The sequence below is a fragment of the Lagopus muta genome, chromosome 2 (assembly GCF_023343835.1).
Source record: "Lagopus muta isolate bLagMut1 chromosome 2, bLagMut1 primary, whole genome shotgun sequence".
Lineage (NCBI taxonomy): Eukaryota > Metazoa > Chordata > Aves > Galliformes > Phasianidae > Lagopus > Lagopus muta.
Genome location: NC_064434.1, coordinates 97,173,245 through 97,199,916, shown reverse-complemented (window position 1 = coordinate 97,199,916; position 26,672 = coordinate 97,173,245). Strand labels below are relative to the sequence as shown.

General features: G+C 42.2%; 2 protein-coding genes across 8 annotated transcripts in view; both read right to left on the bottom strand.

Annotated features, from left to right (window-relative positions):
• SPTLC3 (serine palmitoyltransferase long chain base subunit 3) overlaps positions 1-26,672 on the bottom strand; it is a 398,986-nt gene that overhangs the window by 285,917 nt on the left and 86,397 nt on the right. The window lies entirely within an intron of this gene.
• Positions 670-21,996, bottom strand: BTBD3 (BTB domain containing 3). Of its 6 annotated transcripts, none has more exons than XM_048935754.1 (5): positions 21,978-21,996; positions 10,026-10,287; positions 9,452-9,542; positions 8,843-8,961; positions 670-4,874 (listed from the first exon to the last, which is right to left on the bottom strand). In XM_048935754.1, the coding sequence occupies exons 2-5, from the start codon at positions 10,166-10,168 to the stop codon at positions 3,842-3,844; spliced, it is 1,386 nt and encodes a 461-aa protein (XP_048791711.1). In that variant the 5' UTR covers positions 10,169-10,287; positions 21,978-21,996; the 3' UTR covers positions 670-3,841. The 6 variants fall into 6 exon arrangements, with proteins under 6 accessions (XP_048791711.1, XP_048791714.1, XP_048791715.1 ...); XM_048935757.1 differs by lacking the exon at positions 21,978-21,996 and adding an exon at positions 21,872-21,889; XM_048935758.1 differs by lacking the exon at positions 21,978-21,996 and adding an exon at positions 20,622-20,753.

Here is a 26,672-nt window from a genome sequence, read left to right as displayed (position 1 = left end):
AGTTAAAGTTTTTACTTCGGAAGTTTTCCTCATTTAAATTTTCCTGCCTCTATATTGCACTGTGGAGTAATTCTCACAAAGAGCTAGTAATATATGAGAGGTCCTGGCACACAGAGGTCCTGGCACAGTGGGACTTCAGCTTCACTGATAATAAAAGGATTTAGAGTGAAGACTCAAAAATCCTGTAAAAAAATATTAAGAAAATAGTCAGAATTCTGAATACTATTAGATAATGAACTTTCCAGCAAAGAACAGCTTCTTCACACTAATCATGTCCTTTATCCAGACAGACCAGAGACTGAAAACCAGGGACTTTCCTGTGCCAAGCATCCTTCATAATCGAGACCCTCCCTCTTCATCTACGCATATTTAATAATATTAATAGAGCATTAAAATATTAATGCTAGGAGACAAGGTCTTTCATAAAGCACATAAATGAATTCATTCACTCTAGCTCATTAGCTTAATCGTCAACCCTTTTACAATGTAACTGATTAACATTTTCATTGTTCTTCCTTGATTTTCCTCAGACTTATTCCTTTGGGGATCGAAAGATCTCTGAATACATAAGCTCCACAAATATCTGTGCACAACTGTACAACAGGAATCATTAAAAGACAGCTAAGTAAAGGCTTTCACAGCTCATGATTCAAAGGTACTGCGGGAAGCAACCATTTAAGAACCATTTTTATTCGTAGGTTTAATGCGATTATACACATTCATGAGTCCAACAAGATCTGCACTGTGACATTGAAGATACAGTACAATAACATTCAACATGAGGTACTTCATATTTATATATCTGTCCTTTATAAATAATGCCGTAAGCCTGCCAAAATCAAACACTGCTCCAGCACAAACGAGTGCTGTTACCTGAAGTTAGCTGCATTTAATTACATAAAAAAAACAAACCAAAACAAACAAACAAAACAGTTCAGTGCAGTAAGCATGTAGAAATTAAAGCATTTACTTAAATACTACTTTAGATATGCAGAAAGTATATTACATTATACTCTCTATCACAGATTCCCCTAACCGGGAAAATCAAACATACAAATAGCAAAGGTGGCCAGGTACAGTTTAAGACAATCTACCAGAAGTTCTCTCTACTGACATTATGCTTACATTCCAGGTTGATACAGCCAATGCTTGCAGAACATCCACGTGTTCAAGCTTAGATACTACTGCTAAACTGACCAAATCTACATGTGGACACCTACTTAAGTGCCTGAATGTCCAAGGGGACTACAACTAGCCACCTTCTCAATACAGCAGCATCTGTCAGCATCAAGCAGGACTCACAATCAAGCTCAAAAGCTGTTTCGGAGTGCTTATGTTTATTGATCCATATTAAAAAACAACTTCACATGCAGCAGCTCCTAGAACCTGGAAGGGACTCAGAGGAATTAAGCCAGAGGTAGCTTTCATCCTGCTTCGTCAAAATGATTTAATAAAACCAGCAAATAAAAATAATTAAATAATAGCTAATTTTATACAGCTATACAGTATTCCAATCTCCTACCATCTATTCCAGCCAACGTAGCAGATAGCTTACCTGTATTTGCAGACAAGCAAAAAACCCAACAAAATTAAAAGTGAGAACCAGAGTTTAGTTATAGCAGTGCAGTACTGATTTGTCCCAACAGCTGAGGCACCTCATTTTTTTTTCCCTAAACTCAGAATGCAGCTTGCTACTGCAAGCAGCTTGTCAATCTGACATTCACTCCGAATTATTACATCTGTGTCAACCACTTGCTGTATGAAAATTTAGCAGGCTGATTAGCATCTTGCTCTGCTTCCAAGTCTATTTACATAAATGGAATTGCTGCGCAAAACATTCTCTCCAGGTAGATGAACATTACCTCACAACAATCTTAGATTCCTTTTTGCAGTCTCTTAAGCAACTCTTTCTCCAGTCCACACATTCTTGTTTATTTTAGGCTGCACATCTAAATATATTTAACTGGCGGCTGTTTTAAAATCTCTGTGAGTTTTCCATGGACCACTCTGTTTAAATTTCAGTAACAGTCTGGATTATGTACATCTGTTAAAAGAAAAAAATCACCATATTTTGAGGGTATTTACATTTCAGAAGGAATGTTGCATACACACACACACACTCACGCATGTATGTATATAAAACACTAAACAGTAAGATGGGTGAAAGGCATAGATCTTGTAGGGTAGTTTTTCACTTGGCTCTCCTTTGTTACCTAGAGGAAAGAACTGAGCTTTGGCCATAAAGTGTTTGTTATCTACACTCCAGTTTTTCCTCATCTCAGATGATACTCTGGACACTGCAAAGAAGTGTTGGCACTTAACAATGGCCAGAGGCCAGGGTTTCATCTGTCAAAAAACTCATAAGAGTAATTGTGTCAAACTGATAAGAAATCTTATAGGAAAAAGATTTTCATCACAAAACTGACTAGTCAATTTAGGGTTGTGCTACATTAATGTGCCGACATATTAATCTTCAGACTGCCTTAATAATTATTTGGTCCTCTAATTTTGTTAAAACACACACACACACATACACGAACCCACTTCAGAGACTAAATGAGTTGTATCTCAGAGGGACCTATTGTAGTACAAGTGTCACAATGCAAGGGTGAAAGATTTCCTTGTATTTAAATAGTACCTACATCTGTTATTTATACTTCCTTCTCAAAAAGAGCTGTGAACCCTAATACTTTTCCAGAGATGACAGACATATGACAGGAAGCTTGAGAGAGGACTCAGATAAAGTGAAGGTTCCACATAAGCAGCTGTAAGAGATCCTCCTTACTTTTATCTAATGATATACACTAACTGTAACATGACCACATTTGGGAATCTTGTCTCTTTCAAAATTCTCACAGTATTTAAAAAAAAAAAAAAAAAAAAAAAAAAAAAAAAAAAGTCTAAGTTGGGACCAGTACATTGTTTTGTTTCTCTACCACATGCTTCTAAATATTTAGGAAGAAAATAAGAAAAATATAAAAACTGTCCAACATCAAATGCTAGATATTAACTCCTGTCTATTTAGCAAGGATTCAAAAAGCAATTTAAATAGTAAATCAACTTCAATGTAGCAAAATCAGGTCAAAAGAATAGAGGTTTCAGCTCGTGTATGTAACATGAACATGTGCAAGTACTTTCCTGCCTTCAAGGTGGGATTCCTGGAATATGAACTCTTAGGGTCACATGTCAAGCCCAAACCCTTACTCACTGTAAACATGTCCATGCATTCTGGTCAGCACACTGTGTAGCTTCCTCAAACAGCTGGCTACCGCAGAATCTCTCTCTCAGGATGATGGTATAAACCTATACTTTTTCTGTTTAGAACTGAAGCACTTCTGTTAGCCTCCATGATCAAAATCAGCTCAGCTGATTGGAATCTCTTCAGTTTGAAGAGTACACAGAAGAGAGCTATAGAACAAGGCTCCTTGTTTTCAACTCATCTACCCAAATAGTTATAAACAAAGAGCGGGAAACAGAGAAAGAGAAAACTGATCAAAGATGACAGCATTTAGTGGAAAGAATTCTAGAGCCCACCAGATAAGAGGGCATCCTCTGGTGATTCAGGTGCATCAAAGCAAGGGTCAGCATCGCCAGGTATTGGGTAACTCTCTTACTAAGCATTCAAAACTTGCTTATTCATAAGAGCTTCCAATTTAAAGTTAAATATTACACTTAAACTTCATCACCAATGATGCTACAAGTATAGCAAGCCAGTAACTCGCCCGTAGCGTTTGTGACAAATAACTTGTACTGATCACATATCTGCAGATAAAGAGCTAAGCGTCAGTAGGTCTGAACTAGACAGGTTTTTCATAGGAAAAAATGCTTTCACTCCACACATTCAAGCATAAAATATGAGTTCAGGAATTTGCCCTCCCTGTACCCCAGTGCCATTTGTACTGTCCGAAGAGCACTGAAACTGAACAGTCACTTTCCCACACTGAACTTCTGTCATTCCTTCCTGTCCAAAATAGCTGAGTTCATTACCATCCAAAATCACACTAGCTGTGTAAAAGGTGTCAGGCTCAATCTGTACTGGATATTCAAACCACACAGGGAAAGTGTTACTAGAACCATCTGAGAAATATTTGCTCAAGTTCTGGCCTAGGATAACTCCTTGTCGTTTGAGTTCAATCTTGGCACTGTATTCTGCAGATCCGCAGCTGGAGCCGTATAGCCCAAAGCCAGCTATAAACACTCTCTTATCAACAGCAAACTGGATGCTGTCACACCGGCCCCTGTAGCGCCACTGGTTGCTGCGGTAAGCACAGGATTGGAAACGATGGCACCGCTGTGGAACAAGGCCTTTCCGGGGCTTGCTTACAAACTGTAACTCTGGCTTTTTGGCAGCTGTATACCAAAGGAAGATATCATTGGTTTCATTGAGAGTCAGAATCCCAGACTGAGCAGCGCCATTTGCAAAATCGTCGAGTGCCATGGTAGGGATGCGTATCAAGTACAGCGCCTTTCCCAGGACTTTGCGCTTATTCTCTATGGTGGCAGTTAGCTCCTGTCGTTGACACTCCACTTCGGCCCAATTCAGGGCTGCTTCGAAAACAACAATTTCTTTGGCATTCAGAGTCTCCCGTCGGAGGATGCTTTCAAGCGTCTGAAAATCAATGTCACAGAAGCCCTCGGACTTCAAAGCCAGCTCGGCTTGGGCATCAATCACTTCCCAACAGCGCTGGGTCAGGTCAGGTTCCTCGAATAAGCAGCTTTGGGAAAGCAGCACGCAGGCGTTCTTTGCACTTAGACTTGTTTCTAGGAAGTTGACGCAGGCACGGGCAAGATGAGGGACGATGTACTTCTTGGCAGCATAAAGAGTGGCCAGGACAGTATCTGCAGCCAAATCAATTTCATCACAATATATGTATCTGAAATGAAACAAGCATGCTTAATGCAAAGGGATCATTTGTCAACATCTCAAAACTACGAAGAAGGAATATTTAAGTAGCGCTTTTGGGGAACACCGATTAAATCCATGAAGAAAACACAAGCTAAAATCACCACTCATGTAAGACCAGGGAAGAGAACATGCTTAAATCTGAGGTGAGAAAAACTTCTCATTTGGTGCACAGACCATGCAGAAATGGTAAACTGCACAAAGAACGCAACTTCTTCAGCTGTTCTGTACATGCTTTGGCTAATGACAGAATATCATCCTCAGAAGGTAGCTCCTCAAATGCTAACTTACTTGGCTAACAGACCAGTCTGGAACACGTGTTACAAATGGTACCTGGATTTAATGTCCCAAGATAGTCAGTGGTGATGATTTATTGAGGTACATACCAACAGAGGAATGAAAACTAGCTTACTGCTAATAACTAGCTAATCTCTCAGAACACAAATGCTATTGAAGTGTAACAGGTGCTACTCATCTTCTTAATTACTGATGGTTTTTTTTGGTTAGTTTCCAAACGAGGCAATGAAACATAAAAAAAACAAAAGGCATAGAAAATTAATTTTCAGGTTTATTAATGCCTACAGCATCATAGCTGCAATAATACGGTGTTTTCTTTCAGCGTCAGCACATAAGGAGGAAAAAAAAAAAGCCTTTTACTACCACAACAGTGTAGTGGAAGTGACGAAGGTGAAATTATTATTTTGTGACTAAACTGCTAGGATTCATCACTTGGAGAAATGGAGCACTGTACAGTTTGTTCTTTGTAATATTTCATGCTTCAGGGCCCCATTTGCAGCTGGTGAATGCCATGTGTTAAAACCATGCCAAATACAATTTTACTCTTCACAGGGATAAGCAAGTCTTGATGGTTATGCTTGATAAAAGCACCTTCCTCTAGTGAAGCTGAAGTTCTATGCAACCCTGGAGTAATTAAAATGTTCTAGTTAGCAAGTTTCCCAACACAGTGTATTTTTGGCAGAACGGAATGTACTTAGAAAGGGGAATTAGTACCTACCCTGAAATGATTGAAGCTGTATATATCTTTATCTGTTTTTTTTTGTTTGTTTGTTTGTTTTTGCAGCTGTAGGGTGCTATTCTCCAAGTGATATCAAGAAATTGTGCTCAGACCAGATGCAGCCCAAGCAATATAACAAAATGGAAGAGGTTATGGAGAAAAAGAATATTCCTACAAACTTAAAAAAAACAAAACAAAACAAAAAAACCCAACAAGACAACAACCCAACCCTTTATTACTTGGTTTCAGCTGGGTTATTTGTAACAACAAAGGATTAGGCCTTATGTATTTTACTGTCCAAAATATTTTGAATGTGTCAATCTATCTGGTTTTATAATTCTCCCCATTGTTCTTCAACTCTTTTGTCCCTCATATTACTTTTCTTTGCCTGCTAGTACCAAAGGGAATGATGGCATCTGTTTTATACTGAAATAGCAGAAAGTTGCTAGCTTAATATTCATGAAAGTAAAAAACTAATACCAGTGATTTACAACAGACAGCACAGATAGGCTGTCAGCAATATTCCACATTTCTCACTGTGCCAGTGCACCTCGATGCTGGTTGACAATTACTCACATTCCATTCAATTCGTATAAAGAGGATTTTGCTAGAGCAGAGTTTGATGGTTTAATAACACACTCATCCTGGCTTAACAAGAGACCATAGTTCTAACTTGAACAGTCAATATTAAGATATAATGCAGTAAAGACACCAACTCAATGTGCCAGCAGGATTATGAATTTTAACAACCTTCTGACTCTATTTATAAAACTATAGAAAACTGCCAAATTGATTTCACTGAGAGAATAATTCATATATGCATATCAGTCAATGTGCTATTTCCTGTTATATCTTGCACCACCTTATCAGATCTTCACTCTAAGTATGCATACTATATATTAAATGACAAAAAACAGTTACGCTAGAAGAATTCACTGTCCAGAAAAGAAAATAACAATGTATTTTCCTACAAAGATTATTGCAGGTCCCTCCTGACTGTGAAAATCACCACATGAGAGATAAGACTGCTTCGGGATGGGTAAAAAGTCTTCTCCTCCTTTAGAATCTACTCACAAGACTTGCAGGCAGCACTCATGGGGAAGATTTCCTGGGGGGAGAGAAGTGATGGGCCCATGTCTCCTCCCAGGCTCCACCCAGTGCAGCACATGCTTGGGATCATGCGACGAGGGGAATGCTGCACTGCTGAGCAACATCCTTTCCCATCTCTGCAGTCACAGCTGCAGGCAGCTCCAGCGTTTGCAGGCACTGGAGCACTCTGCAGGCTCAGGAACACTGCAGCAGCAGAAATGAGCACTGGGAAGGTTAGCTCAACATCCACAATGAATACAGAAAATGTGTGTCATCTTCTGCTTTTTTCAAATAAAAGCCTAGAGGGTAAAGAATTCCAGGGTTCTGGTCATGTCCTCCAAAATACTTCCCTAAATTGCCATGGGCTAAATAATTCATCAAGACCTATCTATCAGCACTGATATTCTGTTCTCTAGGTTTGCACTCTGAATATAGTCCTTCATGACAATGATAAATTCAAAAAGCACTCCGTTTTTACTTGGCATGTCACATTCAGTCACAGCGACATAGGATTCGCTGTTCAAAAAGGGGGAGGGGTATCTAAGTATCTTGTATTTGTGCTTTGTAAAAGTCTACATGAAAGCTAAGCACAGATCAGAGCCCTGCATAAAACACCTGCAAAACCAGAGAGGCCCAATGCGGGGATCTGCAGCACAGCACTGACACAACGTTCTATCTTTACATTCCAGATCTATAGAATAGCTGTGTAACTTCAGCTTTTTTATTGCAGTTATTAATACTTGCACAGTTCTGATGTTCACAATAACCTATAAAAACCTCTATGCAAACTCTGTGTGTTGGTGGCACTGTAGGATAGTCAGAGTTGCATATAAAGAAAAAAAAACCACTCTCACAAGCTAGTCAAAAGAATCTATGGAAGACAATAAGTAGCTAGTGATTACATCATTACATGCAATAGAATCTGCAGCACATGAAAAGCATTACTATCAGGTACTAATGTATGCTCTTTATCAGGGTGCGATGGCAATTACTAAAGCTGAAGGGGAAAAAAAAGCGACCTCAAAGGATTAGCAGATCTGTAATAGGGAATTTCCCTTTAAAAACCAGAGTTTACAGATGCGTTCAAGGACAACTCAGCAGGGAAACTGATTCGTTGTGTTCACTTAGAAACAACAGCATTTCTTATGCCGTTTGCAAGAAGAAATCAAAGACAGATAAATAGTCACATAAACTGACCCCCCAAGCACCCCCAGTCAGAGTAAAACCCATCCTACTCTTATCAACAGCCTTTTTATCACTTTCTAGATGCATCACTAAGACAGATGAGGAGAAATTTAATTATTAAAAGCTCTGTTCGATATTTAGGGTATGTTTCCCCCCTCCAGGTCCAGACACACATATGGCAAGTTTACAAAGAAGTTGTTAACTATGCCATCATACAAACACAGCAATTCTTGATGTTTTTATGGTTTTTAACTTTCTGCTGTGCTTGTGAAGTGTAGCAGAGGTTTTCTTTTTTTTTTTTTTTTTTCTTATAGCTGACAATTCTTTTTAGTAACTCCATTCCTTTGCTTACCATGTGTGGCAACAAATCCAATCAATAGGCATTACAGTATACAATGCGCCCAAAGATCTGCTGTCAAAGTCATTATTTGCAACTGCCTACATCAGCCTAATATATGCATGCCTGGAAGAAAAAGGGGACACCAAAACCAGATAAAAGTTTGAAATACTTGAAACACAAGAAGAGTATTTCAAGCAACTGCTTTCTTTCTGTTCATATGCAAGTCTAATATACTGGCACTGTCACAGTTAAATTAAAGTATGTGGTGCATCATGAAGGAAAATACATCCAGCAGATGAACGATGCTTACTTCAGCATTGCGAGAAAAGCAGCAGGCTCCACATCTGGTATACGGATTTCATCTTTGTCCTCAGCAAGTTCTCCATAGAACATTGCATGGAATACTGAGCTCCCAACGGCCAGGACATACTGTTAAGAAAGGGAAATCTTATTTCATGCTTCAAGCTGAAAAGAGCTGCCAACAAAAACAATGTGGGAGAGCCACTCTGAACATACTGGGCTTCACTGACAGGCACTAGATGCACTTCAGTAAGAAATGAAGTCAAAGTTAAGAACAGAATTACACATTTTCCGCTTCATTTTACTCTCATGGGCATATATGCATTAGCTACTGGAAACTGCTCATATCCACTACACAAGTTAACTATTTCTAGAAAGTCTCAAGAGTAATATTAGTCAACAGCACAAGCAGCATTCCCAACTTTGCAGCGACTGCCTCAATACAAGCATACAAGAAACAAAGAAAAGCAAGGGACAGCACTGCATGTAGCCTTTTACTGCATAGAATTATGCCTGCCCCAGAAGAGCCCAGTCCTGCATGCTGCGTCCTGGTGTAACTGTGGGAGCTCTCCTGTCATCCCTCCCCCCCTAAAACAAAAACAGTGCAGCTGTTGCTTACTTTATGTCCCGGCAGCCGCTGGGTCCCACCTGGTGGCCCGACCACAAAATGAACATCTGCCATCAAGTCATTGTTGAACATCACTGCATTTCTACAAACAGAGGCAACATGTTAATTTATAGAACCCAGTTTTGCATCTATGCAAAACAAAGAAATCAGGTTTCTGAACACCTTAAAGTTACCCACTAGCAGAATGAAAAGCAGATTACACTTTGTTTTTAGCTACATTATACATTGTGTATGGATTAAAAACAAAGCTCGGAGGGGCAGAGGGGTGTATAAAAATTACAAAAACTTTTCAAAAAGTGGAAATCAGTCAAATCCCCCCTAAAATCTACAAGCAACGTTGTTGCTTGCAGCCAGCAACATTCTTATTTACACTGTTTATTATTCAGACAGCTGCACTGTATGGAAAACAGATAGGAAAATATTTTCTATTACCAGAATACTTTTCTCCACAGAGAGAACTGCTTTACTCAGTGAATAAATGAATAGCTAAAAGTACACATTATGAGCATCTCGCTACTTTTCACCACTCCATTCAAAGAACAAAAATAAACTTTCCTGAACTTACCTCTCTCTGATGGTCGGATAAAGTCCTTGCCAGTTTGGTGCTGGAATAGTGTTGTTGTTATTGAGATTTTGCTGGTGGTACTGCTGGACAGCAGTTGTATTAGTGTTGGCTGGTTTCTTTCGGGGAAAAATATCAGCAGCCATCTTCTTCTTCTTTTTGGTCTTCAGGGTAATGATTTCATAGCAAACTGGAGGCAATTTGCTGCTGCTGCTGTTGCTATTTCCCTTTTTAGAGCTCTTCTTGGACCTGTTCTTAACCGTCTCTGGAAGCATCAAGAAAAAGGTGAGACATTTCATGTTCTTCCCTTTCTCATCTACCATGAGTATACTTGTCTGTATAGCTAGATAACCTGACTAGCTAAGAACATTAAAAAATGCACGTGTGAGCTGTTAAACACGGAGCAGAAGAGCAGAGAGTTTCTTTTCCAGCAAGACAAGGTGACCTTTCCAGCGTTCCGAGTAAGAAACCAGGCTTTAAGTTTGATCCAGTACTTGAATTGTTAAATACATCCCCATCATTCCTGCCAGTTTTATTTCTTCCCAGCTTTCCTGACCGCGAGCCACCCGAAAGCAGCACACCCAGCACAGAGGCACACGCGCGGCTGTCGCAGCAGCTTCCCACCAGAGGCAAGCACGACGTGCCGTAGCACCGCTCGCCCGCTCAGCGAGCTCAACTTGTGCGATGAGCGGATCCGAAGCGACCAGATATTCCAGCCCTGCAGATGGAGTCAGCCAGCACGCAGAGCCAATAGCTGAAGTCACTGATAACGATTGGATTCAGCCGCACAGTGACACCTATTGTAACGTACGCGGCTCCAACATTAAAGCGACAGCAGTTGCGCTCCTCATTTAGTACGCAGTGCTAAGTAATAAGGGAAACTGCATGCACAGTTACATAAGTGCCCAGCTGGCTAGAAGCCTGTGCGTTTCAGCTCTTCTTGATGCTGTCTGGATTTCACAGGGGCAGGGATAAAATGTAGAAATCAGGTAGAAACATCCTAGAGCCTAAATGTTTCAGTGGGAGCTATTTCCACACGCAGTTCGTATTAGCATGGCTTCGTACGTGTCTAGGACGCTCACAAATCCCTTCTGTGGCAGTTGTTCAGAAAGAGCACGCTATAAATATGGGAACCAAATGAAAGCAAATCAGCTAGCAGCAGCAAAGACAGCGACACAGTTAAACGATCCCCTTCCACGCAGTTTCTACTCCAATGTAACATGAATAGAGATGAGGTCACAGCTTTAGTTTTAACTCCTTATGTTTCTAGGGAGTGTAATAGCTTTTAACAGGGGTCCCAAATGACTAAGTAGCGTTCGTTAGGCCAGCTTACACATGACATGGCTGCACCACATGAGAAGGGAACTTCTACATGTGCAATCAGATTAAAGCAAATTGGAGGGGATATACTTAATTAAGGTTTCCAAGCATTCCATGCAAATCTGACCAATTTATGAATCGCAGGCAGAAAGCATTTCTCAAGAGGCAAACACATCCTGATTCTGTTAATAAATACTTTCTGAAATAAACAGGATATAAGATATACCAATGAAATCATTTAAATTAAAAAAAAAAACAAACAACTAATTTTCAGTCATTAGTTTACTTTGAATTAAATTTAGATCAGGTTTCCTTAGTAGAAGGTCTAGCGCATTAAAAAAAAAAGACAAGCATAACAAAAGTATTAGGTGTCAACATTCCCACCTTAAAGCACTGGATGGGTTGATAATTCTAGCATCAGTTCACAATTATTTTCCAATTCAAAAGAAAAAATCATCTTTGTTCTTCAATTAGTTAATTAGTTTTGCTGGACAAGAACACAACACCAAAATAAAAAATTGACCAAAGGCTGGTGGAGAAAAAGTTGACCTTGCTGAAATGCCTGTCAAGAGTCTGCCATGGACTGAAACTGAAGCATGGAGATGCTACTCAGGCTATTTACTGAAAAAACAACTGCAACTGCCACAACTATAACACAATCTGTAACACAATCTTGGAATTGTAATGCCTAAGTGTAGATACTGCACAGATTGTTAGGTCTCCTTGAGAGGTAACTTCATATTAAGCACCAAAACACTGGCAGTGGTCATCACAAGATATTATTTCCAGACACATATCCATCTCCTCTGTCTGTCAATTTAAAAGAAAATGGTGGGTCAAAGGGTCAAACCTGGTGTGGCTGAAAACCTGTTCCTAAATAGACGGAGAGGCAGATCATGCAACTGCCAAAGAAATATTTCCTAGCAAGCTTTTCTTCCCTTTTTTCTCTCTTTCTCACTTGTTTTTCTTTTTGATCTGTGACAGGTTCGTTTGGGACAGAAACTAACTACGTTTGTCACGTTGAATTGTGATGGTAAAAGAAAGGGTAAAGGAAAAGAAACTCATCCCGCGGATGGGATGTTTATAATTGCTCACAGCAGAGAATTTACAATGGAAATACAAAGTATTCTTGGATTTGTGCAAGTTTTTTTTCCCCCCCTTCCTTAGGTAAACTTCCATCCCTTCCAGTTACAATAACAACCTGTTTGCCATTCCACAGGGGAGCAAGCGTACAGATACAGAAGAGCCACATGTCAGAAAATCTGGTTTTCATCATAGCAACTGGCAAGAGAAAGATAGAGGAGGTTAGGAGATTCATATGGGATATTTCATTTTCATTCCATAAATCCATTTTACCTAATCCCACAGAATAAAAGAAGCAAGGTCCCAACAAACAAGTTAGCCAATGGAAGCCCAAAGATTATACCCATAGCAGATAAGGTTACCAAGATGCTACAGAAGAGAAATGCAATGACAGAGCCACTGTTTAAGTGTGTAGGAAAGACTATTGGCAAATGTAAACTGGCAGCTATCAACCATGCCTTTGACTTCCACAAAACACAATGTGAAACATGCTGTGCTTTCTGTGGAAGGAGGAGAGGGAAAGCTACGGCTGAACTTTGTTCTGCCAAATCCAAAAGCCAGCCAGACCCCTGGTAACCAAAGATAAAACTTCACGTCTGCTGCACCTATCCTGCTTAGGTGTGGCTTCACACCTAAGCCACCCATCAGAATCTGGTCTGCTGCAACTGGGAAAGTATTAATGATTCCACAACAGACCCCAGAAGTTCCTATGAAAAAGTTAAGACCCTTTCCACAGGCTTCATATCACCTTCCACTGAACTTTATTAGCTCCAAAACAAACCATCACATATCAGTTATTAGTCTCAAGTGAAGTGGAAAAAGAAAAGCACAGAAAGAATCAGTGCTTCTTGCACTCACTATTCTTTCAGTTTTGGCAGCAACTGCCATCTATTTTCCTATGAAATTGTTTTCCTTTTTCCATATACACATACTGTTAATGACTTACAGCTCACTGCAGTCAGTAAAAGCATGCTCAGATGTGTGCCCTGTTGAAAGATGAGTCAAAACTTCAAGTTCAAAGTCTATCTCTGGTGAGAGAAGTAAGGACCTTCTTTCTCCCAAAGCTCTGTCCACCTCTGAAAACTTGTGCTGTATCCCTCATTTTCTCCAGTAATTTTCATTTTTCTTTATTAATTATATATTAACAGAATGGAACTTTACAAACATCTAAAAAAAACCAATTATTCAGAGACATCAATATTAACTTGTAAGCAAAGTAACCACACCAAAAGTATTAACTTAAAGGGTGTAGGAAATTCCATGCTTAAATCTTAACACAGGTCTATTGAAAATTCTAAATGCCAGATGTGAAGCACTTGGCAAAGGGCTACATTATGAGGCTGAGCTGCTATGCATCCACTTTCATCCTCCTTTCAAACGATACAGGGCAAGTTATAAGCCTTGGAAATCACCTCTCAGCTAAGAAGTGTTTAAAACACAAACAGTCAAAACCAAAACAAAAAATTATTAATTTTACAGTTTAAACCCAAATGCAGATAATATATCTACACTGTCAGTTCTAATTACCCTTTAAGACAATAATATGCTGTGAAATCATTGGGAAGGTTGTCACAGGAATTATACCGCACAGTGCTTGGTGCAACAGCATGTATATTTATGCCTTTCTAAAGGCACAATTGAGAAATCACTGAATTTCCAAGGTTGATGGGAACTCTTCCTCATGCTGCATCAGTCCTTCCTTCTGCAGTAGCAAGTATACCCCAAATTTTCCATTTTTTGTCTTCTAATAGGTTGTGCTTTTCCTCTATCTCACATTTAGAGCTCTGCTCTTCATGTAGAAACACAAAGTGGACAATTTCCCTAAAAATCAAGACTTCATCACAATTCCCAGTGGGCTGCTACAACCAGATTCTGAACTGAGGAACTAATTCCAAGTAGGCAATAAGGACATGCATATATTTCTTTTTTTTGTAAAGTTGCCAAGTCTTTTCCTTGGCTGTTATTATTATGCCTATGCATTATTAAAATTCTTTGTTTAAATTCTGGATTCCCCAAAGAAATCAGTTTCAGATGGTACATCTCTATTAACCAAAATAAATATACACTTAATATTTAACAGATCTACCTGTCTGCCGTTACTTCTCGTTGAATTTAAGCTCACTCAAACACTAATTAAAAAATGATGCGCGCAAGTTCAAAGAGCAAAAAAGCAAACAATAAAACCAAGAAACCCAACCCAGACAGCCGAGGAGCTTAACGCTGTTTAACTATTTATGAATTATTTAGTCACTTGGAAGAAACCACCCATCCCAACCCTCCTGTCTGTAAAAACACTCAGTTGGAAAGGGGACTGACAGCTCCGTGTTGATTTTCTCCAGTAACAAAGCACGTCAGAATTGACCAAATCTCCCACCACCTGTTCTCACACAGGATTCTGGTAGGCAGCACTGGGACAAACCAGGACTGTAACCATTCCTGTTTGTTGCATCAAAAAGTTGGTCCCTAAGTCTCACTCAGTGAGGGCTCCCTTAAAAAAAAACACCAAAGACTGAAAGCAGGGACAAAGATGGATAACACTGTGATGGCTATCGAAGTCTGAACACATAGTACAAATAAAAATAAAAAAATAGAGTATTTCTTTCTCAGAACAGCATCAATTTAGAACTGCATCTTGAACCAACACGAGAAGTTAAAATTTATTTTGCTATAGCTTGTATGCTAGCACAATGCTTGTTTACAAATATTCATCCCAACTCTGCTTAGTGATAATCTTAAGCTCTAAAGTATGAAGGTTAAAGCTTCAGAATATTTTTCTCCATAAAGATATTCTTATTTTTTTTCCCCCCATGAGTGCTCTTACTGCTTTCAAGGAAACAAACAGGGAGTTCTGAGCAGCCCAGTCAGCAGTTAAATACAAGTTTTTCTAAAGCAGAAGAACAGAGAATAAAATTGCCTTTTATTTTCACATTCTTGTATTATTTGCATCTCTGCACAAAACTTCTTACTGGCCTCCCTATCAAGACAACCTTCATCTTTTAAATATGCCTTCTTTTGTATCTGCAGACATTTTCATTGCCCCCTTTTGATTTTTACAGCAATACCCTTTTTTGAGACAAAGCAATCAAACCAAAACACAGTACTTGAGAATAACATTTATCCCTATATTTATTTCATCATGAACATCCTCCTTCCCTACATGCTCACCAATGGAGGCTTAGCCCAAACCGAGTGCAGCATTACTCTCCTGTTACATTCTTCCTTAGCTGCTTTCCCTCTGCCATTTAACCACAGTAAGAGGTTCAATAACTGAATGTTTCTTTCCCAAACATACTAACATAACTCTACAACATTTTTTTCACACTGCGGAGTTTTGCTTTTAAAATTAAAAGCTTTGTTTTCAGCTTGACAAAAATAAATAGAGCTTGCATATTAAAGTGAGGAAAAATATTTACATTTATCACACATTTTCATTATGAATTCAATGCCATATTTGCTGTATGAATGGCAGTCTGTAGAAACCACAACTGTATAAAAAACACCTTTCATTTAAAGAGTCTACAGTGAACAATAACAGTGAATTATCACACATTTTCTTCTGTGCATATGGAAAGAAATTAAGTGAAATGCTTCATCACAACATGAAATAGATGACTTTACCATCCTGCACATAGTTTGGCAATTGCAGGTAGAAAACATCCTAGAGCCGAGTTGGCAATTTATCCTATAAACACTCATTTGCTGCTTCATGGCTCAAAGTAAGAACAAGTTATAAATGGATGCTTGAGATGAGAAAACCTGCAGCTACAAAATGAGAAATTCAAGGTTACAGGTGATAGGCTGTTTTTCTACTAGAAGTGATAAGTTTTGCTCTTGACAATCCATGGGGTCAGAAAGACAAGTTCTTTCCATGTAGCTGCTTCCTTTTGTTGTTGTTGCTGCTTCTAAGCACAATACTGCAAACCTGAACGCCTTCAACCCCTTTTCTAAGACAGAGGTCAACTTTAATTCTATTCTGCCTCTTATCAAAACTGACCTACAAAGGAAAGATCAGATAGCTCAGGAAATTGGTAATGAGATACAGTGGTTTTCATCTCTAGGTCGCTAACTCTAAATTGACCGAGGTCAACAGTAATCAAAAGTCATTAGCATTTAATGATCATTCAGTGCCCTGTGAGAAAGAAGCTAGCGATCTCAGTGCACTTGAGAGAAACCAGCACTACAATTAGTACTCACATGCTGCTTATTTCAACAGAGATTGTGATCAGGTAACTACAGCCACAACTTCCCTTCCTATCTTACAGGCAGATTTTACACTAGACAAATCTCTATACTAACTTTAACTCGGCTCAGAAACACTTCATTCAATTAGCTATATTAGGACCTACAAAGACGACGATCCTGTTCCCTTCCATCACTGCCTCCCAAACGTCTTTGTTCCCCTACACACAGCTCAGTTAAGTCTGCCAAAAGGTAGCACAGATGAAGACAACTTCTCAGCAAGATCTTACTGAAGAGCTGGTGGCACTAGAACAGTATCTACCCCATCAAGATCCAAAGGGACAATGCGTTACCACTGATTATGTTAGTGTGGAATTCAAGGATTTTGTTTTTCACGAGTAGCTCACCTACTTTCACATCAAACTAGTGATGAAGCACCCTGTGGGACATGAGAGGGAAGAGGATATTGCTACGACCCGCACAGTAACTGTTCAGCAGCCTGCAATTTCCTGAGACTGCTGTGCTTTAAGCTGCATCAAGCTTGCAACTGAACAAAGTTAAGAAAACAGAGGAGACTTGAAAAGCTCGGTTAGGTGTTGTAACATAAACATTACTGGGTTCTGCCATGGTGAAATGGCATCATGCCAATCCTCAGGACCCTGAACTTCACTAGATGTGAAACGATCAGCTTACAACCCAGCGCAGAGCCATGACTTGGCACGCTTCTGTTTACAGGAGAGCATACCTGGAACCATTCAGTGTAAGTATTTAAAATAAGTTAGAAGAAGGGAAAATGGTATAGCTTTTTGTTTCCAGTGCATTTTAAATGACAAAAGACTATCCCAGCTAGTGAAAAAGGAACAGGTTAGTCCATCAGCAAAGCAAAGAAATGCATCATCAAGCACAGTAGCTCTCCTTTCTCAAGAGAGTCTCAAATCCATGAACAATCATAATTTTTTGACAGCTGCTTAATAACCCCAATTTTTGGTTGTGAGGCACCAATCACTGCATCCAAATAATTGAAGGAATGGACACAAACACTAAGTCCATTAGATTGCACTGTACTCAATTAATTTTCTTTCACCACATGTTAGAAGCTGTGGATTTTGTTGCTCGCTCCTAACTTTGCTTCCAGCTTCACACAGCATAGCCAGGTTCTGCTTGGATTTATAATGGTGATTCGCCAGGGGAACAAAACCACTGCCAAACTGTGATCTGCTTACATGTTTCACAAAATCAGATTCACTTTCTTCCACGGCAAATATTTCAGTCATACTTGCCAATTAGATCACCTATGCTTTAGCATTCTGATTAATTTCTCCTCCTCTTTACAAGTGAATGGCAGCTCACTTGTGGGAATGAATTTTCAAGATGGACATGAATATGCTTCTCCATTTCTGGTTTCAAGATATATTTTCAAGCAGTTAGACTTATTTGTGCAGGAACACCAGGGTATCCTAAATGCTAACTCTCCTTCACAATAATGCTGTCTTGTTGGCTCTATTTTCAGAGCTGTGGTAGAGAAAAAATTGAAGGAGAAAGTAATTAAAAGTAAACAAATACAGGTATTTTAAGGGATTATGCAAGGTAAACCTGCATGTGCATCAGTTTTACATATTATAAAACTTTGCCAATTATGAAAGCCTTTATTTTTTCATATACATGCAGCAGTATCATCTCAGCCTGGTAGTCGAAGATCAAACAGCACCTACATGTTCTACGTATGCTGTGATGTGCACGGCGCTACCCTAACATCACACAGTATACCTCTGAGCTACATGCCTCGACAGAAACTGAGCAAACTGGTAGGGCTGGCATTGCTTCCACCTGAGTTAAACCGGGCGCTGAGGACCCCCAAGTAGGGCAAAACACTGTTCCTTTGTTGAAGTGAAGTCACTGCATGCATTTCTATTGTAAATAATAAGCAACTTGCCTCAGCTCCTCCCCAGTCTCAAAGACCATGGCTTAAGCTTTCACCCACACCCACTGCTAGCAAGGCAAGGTGACACGCGGTAACACATCATGGATTAGTCTTCAAAGGGATTTTGTTCCACCTTAAAAGCCCGTGTATAAAACCTCACAGCTGCTAGGTGCAAGCAGAAGTGCTACCCAACCAGTTACTTTCTGCTCTTACTCTCAAAAAACCTTTGTCACCAAGCAAGCACTGAGCAAAACCTGACATAACAAAACTATAATGCTTGGGAATGTGACATTTTGAAGCAAAATGACTCCTTTACATTTCTGTAGAGTACCGGAAACTGTAGCTAGGGTGGTACCTGACCCTCCCTGACTGAAGCTAATCAGGGCACCAGGCAGCCTCACAAGGCAGGTAACAGACGAGGGGACTTCTCAGTGTACCTTCCACATCTGTTTTCTGTGACAATATGCTCTACATACCCACAGTGCCCAGCAGACATCACCAAGCTGCCCATCTGTATTTTAAAATGCAAATACTCTGTAGACACTGCACTCACTTCAATCTTCTTTCACTTTAGCATCCTGAGTTATCAAATTCAAATGAACCAACAGGAGCAGAAAAGAGACAAGCCAGCCCAGGAAAACAGAAAGCCCACAAATACAAATGAGGTGACTAAGCTTTTCCCCTGGGTTTTGTAGAACAAAACAACAGCCTGCAAGATTGGTGAGTTAGTAGAAAGTCACAAGAGAACCATCTTGAATGATCTGACAAAGCTAATGACGAGCATGAATGACATTTTGCTGCAGAACTAGCATCCTTTATACAACTTCACACAATGGACGGAGGCCTAAATTTCTTCAAACAGCATAATGAGCAGTAAATCATCATCAGACCTCTGCTTTAATTGAGCCTGCCATAGCACTGAAACTTTGATCATAAGCATACCAGCTGTTTTGGAACTTGAGATAAAAAATTTCTATTACAAGTTCTAACAAGCAAGTATCTACACAGTAGATATTACTACCAATAGCTGAATCCTTTCTCTCAGCCTTTTATGGCAAGCAAAGAGGAACTCCGCTTTGCTTCTGAAAGGTGTTTCCTTTAGGGCAGAGCTGAGGATCACTGGGGGTGAAACACCAGGGAAGTTATCATGCATTCTGCTGCTGCAGCAGAGAAATAGGCAGAGAAATAGTCCTACACGCTACGTTCAATTTTGGCAAACTTATTTCAAATGCAGAAGGTCCTGAAGTATTTAATTCCCTAATAGAATTATCTAATAAACTACCAAGATGTGACACGACAAACCACACAATTTCTGTAGGCAACGATGAGAGCAGCTCTTTCCCACCAAAACAAAACCTGGTCTAAGCCTGAGCCAGGCACAGGACGGTCATGTTACAACCAAATGCGCTTTGTGTGCACACAACCCAACACCACGTCCCTCCACAAACAGGGAGACGGGGCCACAGAATAAAACCCCCCGGTATAAATTTAATGCTGAAAAAAATAGTTGTGAAAACTGCAGTAGGAGCACAGGAAACCTACCCAGCGCCTGCCAGCTTTGGGTGCTTTAATTAGGAATGCAGGCCATCACCTCAGGAGCACTAAACACGGTAACTTCAGCTTTTTTCTCACGTGGAACAGAACAGCCCGCTGCCCTCGCCCCAGAACAAAACTCCGGAGGCGCCGGGCCTCCATAAGCAGCTCTGTTTGCAGACACGCGGACAGCCAGCCCACAGCTCGAGGACTGCGGTCGAACAGCGCTCAGTCACACCGCTCTCCCCGAGGAAGTTCCACATCGCAGCGCGCAGCCGGCAGCCCCCCGCAGCCCCCCAGGCCGCTCTTTGTACCGCCGCCTCGCGCAGCTCCGCGCGCCGCCTGAACTCCCGCTCCCCAACTTTGGCGGAAGGCTCGGAGCGGCGCTTGCCGTACCGGCGCCCAGGTGCGGCCGCTCCGCCCCGTCCCCCGCCGAGACGTACCCGAGAGCCGCTGGCTCCTCCCCGCCTCGGCCCCCGGCACCGGGCCCCTCCGCTCGCGGCGGCTCCCTCGCCCCCCGGCCCCGCGGCCCGGCGCCGCCGGCCCGGCCCCGCCCGGCTTACCGTCCGCTCCCCGCCGCCGCCCGTCGGCGCCGCCCGCCCGGTGAAGGCCGTAACGGCCGCCTCGGCGCCCCCCGCGCCACTGACCTGAGGCGCCCCCGTTCCCGGGGCGGCGCGGCCCCTCGCAGCGCCCCGCGCGATCCCGCCTCGAGAGCGCGCGCGCCCGCCCGCCCCGCGCGCACGCGCACGCCGCGCACGCTTCCCCCCCCCAACTCCTTCCTGCACAGCCGGCACGGCGGGCGCGCGGCGTGGAGAGGCAGAGACGCTTGAGCCTGTCGGCTTAAACTCCAAAAAGCACCGAAGCAATGCCGCTTCGTAGGCCGTAGTGTCAATAGAACAGCGAGGAGGTCGCGTCGGGACACCGGCCCGAGCTCAGAGAGTGTGGGAGATTAGCAAACCCGGGGCGTTAAGGCGCTATCGCCCTCCCCCGTCGGCACCGCGAGGCGGTCGAGCCGCTTCAGAAGCGATCGGTGCGGGCAGCAGCGCTGCAGGGAGCGGCGCCACGGCCCCCGTCCGCGCTCCGGTTCACCTAGCCCTAGCGCTGCTCTCTCTGGTCAAAGGGGAAATTAACATGTGTACTGGCTTCTCTTTTTTAAAAGCCTAGGAAAAGGCTTTATTTCAAGGTGTTTTTTTTGTTTGTTTGTTTTGTTTTTTATGCCTAAAGAGACAATTATTTCTAGAGTCGGTGTTGCTCTCTGGCTGAAGTCTCTCATGACGGTTCATTTGCCCTCGTTACAGATGTTACTTCAGCAGATACCTCTGCAGTGTGACATAAGGCACATCTGTGATAATCCTATTTAAATATTTTAGCTATTAAAGTAGATATGGAACTACCCAGCAACTCTAATGACCGTATATGTACACACCTTATAGCTCTTAGGGCTTTCATCAGCAGAGGACATGCTTTAAATTACAGTGTGCATATGAGTATTTAATTGGGACTTGGAAGGCTAACAAAAATATTCACTGTCTGAAGTGAATTTAAGCAGCGGGGTTAAACCTGGATAACTGTTGTAATTTTCCATCCTGTTTTCAGATGGAAGGTAGAAGGCCTTTTTGCAGCTCAGGTAATTCAGAGTGGTAAATGGCAGAGAGAACCATGTCTCTTGTTTTGAAAAAGACTTTTTGCAACCTGGATTTGTGATCCCGTGGTGGAAAAACATGCTCTGGCCATGGAAATACTCATTACGCTCACCTGATTTGTACATCCTGCTTTAAAAGCATGCACAGACCATTGGTGAACTCATTCTTACCTTGAAATAAGGCAGGTCTGCTACAGCCAGATCACACCTCCATTATGAACTAAATGGAGTACGGCCCACTGCTGAAGTGTTATTAGTTGCTTTCAGTCCTCCTCACCTTCAGGCTGTGTGGATCATAGTCCCAGTGTGAGCTCAGCAGGACAGATTTTTGGGATCCTCAAAGCTCTCCTGAGTTTCCTGCCCAGTTTGCTCAGCTGCTCACAGAAGCCTGGATCATGAATTCCTTTCATGTCTCAAAGAATGCCAACCTGGTTCAAAGCATACAGGCAAGTGGTTACTTTTCCAAGTCAAGAAAACCTCTGTGTATATTCCTCAGAGATGTGCTAGTTATCCAATAGTGCATTTTGTTGACAACTTTCAGCCCAACTCCAGAGCAAACAAGCTACCATATGAGCTAGACCTGAGCAGAACTGGAGTATGTGGCCACCAAATCATCTTTCAGCAGGAGAGGAAAAAAGCAAGTACTTCTGGTGTGACTGCATGTTTGTGTCCTCTTTCCTTGTGCTGAAGCTGTTGCACTCATAGCCTAGGAACAGTTGCAGTGAAGGCCTCTCCAAAAACGCTGGATGCTCCTCAAGAAGGAAGTCTTAAAGGCATATGAGAGCAGGCTTTCCCTGAGTGCTTTGAGATGAGGGAACAGGGAAGAAGACCAACGTGAATGAACAGGGAGTTTTTGATGAGACTAGGAGAAAAAGAGAGCCTACCTCCTGTGAAAGAAAAAAGAAAGGATGGGCATCTCCAAGAGACTACAAGGAAGTTGTAATGAGCAGGAAGAAGTTTAGAAAGGCAAAAGCCCAGCTTGAACTCAACCTGGCCACTGTGGTAAAAGAAAACATCTTTTTTTTTTTTCTTTTTTTTTTTTTCCCGAATATATTAGCAGTAAGAGAACGGCTAAGAAGCATCTCCATCCTTTACTGGAGATGGTGGGGAATGTGACCACTGAGGATAAGGAAAAGGCTGAGGTTCTCAATGTCTTCTTTACATCTGTCTTTAATAGTCAGACCAGTTGTCCTCAGTGTACTCTATTGCCTGACCTGGAAATCTGGGATGGGGAGAAGAATAAATCCCCCATGATTCAGGTAGAGACAGTTAGAGACCTCCTACTCCGTCTAGACTGTCAAAAGTCCGTGGGGCCAGATGGGCTTCACCTGAGGGTGCTGAGGGAGCTGACAGAGGTGACTGCCAAGCTGCTTTCCACCATCTATCAGCATTCCCAGTCAACTAGAGAAGTCCCAAAGGATTGGAGGCTTGCCGATGTGACATCTAAAGCAGGGTCTTAAGGAGGATCTGGGGAACTACAGGCCTGTCAGCCTTACCTCAGTGCCAGGGAAAGTTATGGAACAGATCATCTCGAGTGAGATCACAAGGCATGTGCAAGACAACAAGGGGATCAAGCCCAGTAAGCATGAGTTCATGAAAGGCAGGTCCTGCTTGACCAACCGTATCTCTTTCTATGACCGAGTGACTCGCCTGGTGGATGAGGGAAAGGCTGTTGACGTTGTCTTCCTGGACTTCAGCAAAGCCTTTGACATGGTCACCCACAGTATTTTCCTAAGGAAGCTGGAAGCCCATGGCCTGGGCAGGTACACTCTTTGCTGGGTAAAGAACTGGCTGGATTCCCAGGCCCAAAAAGTGGTGGAGTTAAATCTAGCTGGCGACAGGTCACAGATGGTATTCCCGAGGGGTCGATTTTGGGGTCCATCCTGTTTAATGTCTTTACTGATGGTCTGAGTGTACCCTCAATAAGTGTGCAGATGACAGGAGATTGTAATAACAACACTAAGTGCTGAGGGGCCTGCACTTTGGTCACAACAACCCCATGCAACACTACAGGCTTGGGCAGGGTAGCTGGAAGACTGTGCAAAGGAAAATCACCTGGGAGCATTCATCGGTGGTCACCTGAACATGGACCAGCAGTGTGCCCAGGTGGCCAAGAAGGTCAATGGCATCCTGGCTTGTATCAGAAATAGTGTTGGCAGGAGGATCAGGAACATGATCATCCCTCTGTATTCAAATCTGCTGAGGCCATACCTCAAGTACTGCGTTCAGATGTGGACCCCTCACTAAGAGAAAGATATCAAGGCCCTGGAGCGTATCCAGGAAAGGGCTGGATAAAGCTGGAGCACAAGGAGTGGCTGAGGGAACTGGGATTGTTGTGTTTGGAGAAGAAGAGGCTTCTGGGAAACATTACTGCCCTTTACAGCTACCTGGAAGGACAGTGTAGTAAGGTCAGGGTCATCCTCTTCTCCTATGTAACTAGCAGTAGGACAAGAGCCAGTGGCCTCAGGTTGTGCCAGAGATGATTTAGGTTGGATGTAGGGAAAAACTCCAAAAGAGTGGTCAGGCACTGACACAGGCTGCCTAGAGAGGTGGTTGAGTCACTGCCTCTGGAGGTGTTCAAGAAATGTGTAGATGTAGTACTGAGAAGCATGGTTTACTGGGCAACATTGGTGTTAAGTGGATGGAGAGACTGGATGATCTTAGAGGTCTTTCCCAACCTTAATGATTCTGTGATTATTTTGGAGTGTTCCATCATAGCTTTGGGATTCTGCCTGCTTCCATCCCAGGTTTCCAGGCAAGCTCCAGTACTGCTTACCACAAACCCAGGGTTATAGCACTGCTAGGGAAGGTGAAGCTGTGCATGGGAGAGCTGATCAATTTTTTTTTCTTTTTTAGTGTCTGCAAAGCCATTTAACTGGGATAGACTCTGCCGTATGTTTCTGGCAGGATAACAGAGTCAAATATTTGTGTTCAGTCACATCCAGACTTGTCTGTTCTCTTGTCTCAGAGATTTTCCAGGTATTGAGCAGCACTTTACAAAGACTTACTAACTTGAAGAGGCATTTAAATATTCGTTTTCCAGTTCAGCTTGTATACTCAGGAGGTTTTCCTCAAGTGCTTCAGGATTTAATTGCAATTTCTCCAAAAGCGTTTTTCCATCAGGTGCTTTGCTACTGCTGGCTGTGCCCCCCATGTCTACCCTCACCTCTTAAAGCTTCACTGAGTCTCTCTACACAGCTTCCCGGAAAGGTTATTGTCTTATGCTTAATGGGGAGGAAAAAAAGGCAGTACAAGAGATTTACTGCAAATGGAAGCTATTACTGGAGCAGTTATCAAATGAAAGAACAATATAATAATGTCTAGCCATAAAGATATGAAGAGTTGCTTGTCAGAAGCAAACACCCAATGTGTAAAGTTAATGTGCATGGCTGCTGCAAGCTCTTTTTGGCGGACAGGTTCAAGTCCTTGCAGTATAGGTGAAACCCCCAGGTGTTCTGCAGATACTCAGGCTGTAAGATGGGTAACCAAAGCAGAAGCAGACAGAGTGAGATGCACTGTCAGCTTTCTCAGACCTGGAGATTTACACAAAACAGAGCTTGGCCCCATCCTGATGTCCCCAGTGCGCTGCCATGTCCCCTGTGCTTATTTAGGCCTCCAGATGCCTCCAGAAGCTGAATCCTGTTATCTCCAGCAGGACTATAGCTCTGATTGACTATTGGGTTAATACTTAATGAAATAATAGCAGAGGGTGTTGAGTTTTGTCTGCCCTTAGACCTGTAAGGTTAAGTCTATGGAGCGAAGCTAGAAGACGGCGCTTTCTGGTTGAGAATTCAGGCACATACAGTTTTCCTCTTCTCTCCCAATTTTGCCCTCTCCTGAAGAGCTGGGACAGGAATCCCTTCAGGCTGAAAAAAACTACTGTTAACCTTTCCAAATTAGAAATACATGAACTAGTAGATATTGTTGTCCATTACAGAGCAGGAATTCACATGACATCTTCTGCTAACATAATAACTAAGAGGTAAATGCACAGAAATACCAGAACCCCCAGTGTGAATTGTGGCCTTAATACAGAGGAAAAGATCTTGTACATGTTGAGGCTGCAAAATATTAATGCAACCTGAGCACAAGAGCAGCAAAGGAAAAAGAGTAACCTCTGTGGAGCAGCTGTACATTTTTTCAGAAGTGTTATATCAGTGAATGCTAATGAGAAAGTCCTTCAGCATCCCACAGGGACAGAGTGCACTAATTCAGGTCTAGAGGTGGGTGCCCACAGTTGTACGAGCCTTTCTGTGCCTCTGCCCTCACTCATCAGGGGGAGCGTTGAAACACCAATCTCACCACATGCTGCTCAGGGATCCAGTGCTAGTACCCCCTTCTTCATGTACCCTTGCAACCAGTCAGATTGTTGCCACTACTGGCAAGCTCTCATGCCAAGTTTAGTGGCTCTCAGATGACTAGGATGCCCCTGACTAATAATCATCAGCATCAGGCACTAGCCATATCACCTCTGCAGGTTTCCTGCAGCAGCACACACATAATTTGCTCACAAATGAGACATTAAACTCTGCCTCATTGTCCCACTCATCACACATCTCATAACTCTTTTCCTTTTGTTTATAAAGAGAAGCTTGGTCAAACATCCTACAAATGTGTGGCATCAGCTGCAGGTTCAGCCCAGGACTCCATTGCAAAGAGACCACGGGAAGGTATGGAGAAGCTGTTGGGGCTTTCTCTTCCCTTGAGCACTGGGGACAGGAGAGGCTTTTGTAGGCAACTGGAAGAGTTTTTGATTCCCGAGAAGTAACATTTACAACTGACATAACACCCCAGCCCTTTCCCCACTAAAATCACTTACGTGTAGCAGCACAGTCACACCTCCTTTCCTGTTGTGCAGCTGTATAAACTACACCAGAAACCACTTCCAAGTCTTTCTTCCAAAGGCTCATGCTCCTTCTGCAGTCTTTTATAGCTTTGGCATGCAGTCATGCCCCAGGTGCTATTTAACTCT

Coding starts and splice junctions, on each gene's coding strand:
- BTBD3 (XM_048935753.1), bottom strand. CDS start 10,345: ATGGTAGATGAGAAAGGGAAGAACATGAAATGTCTCACCTTTTTCTTG. Junction 8,962..9,451: donor AGCGGCTGCCGGGACATAAA/GTAAGCAACAGC, acceptor CTTTCTTAACAG/TATGTCCTGGCCGTTGGGAG. Junction 4,875..8,842: donor GCTTTTCTCGCAATGCTGAA/GTAAGCATCGTT, acceptor GTTTCATTTCAG/ATACATATATTGTGATGAAA.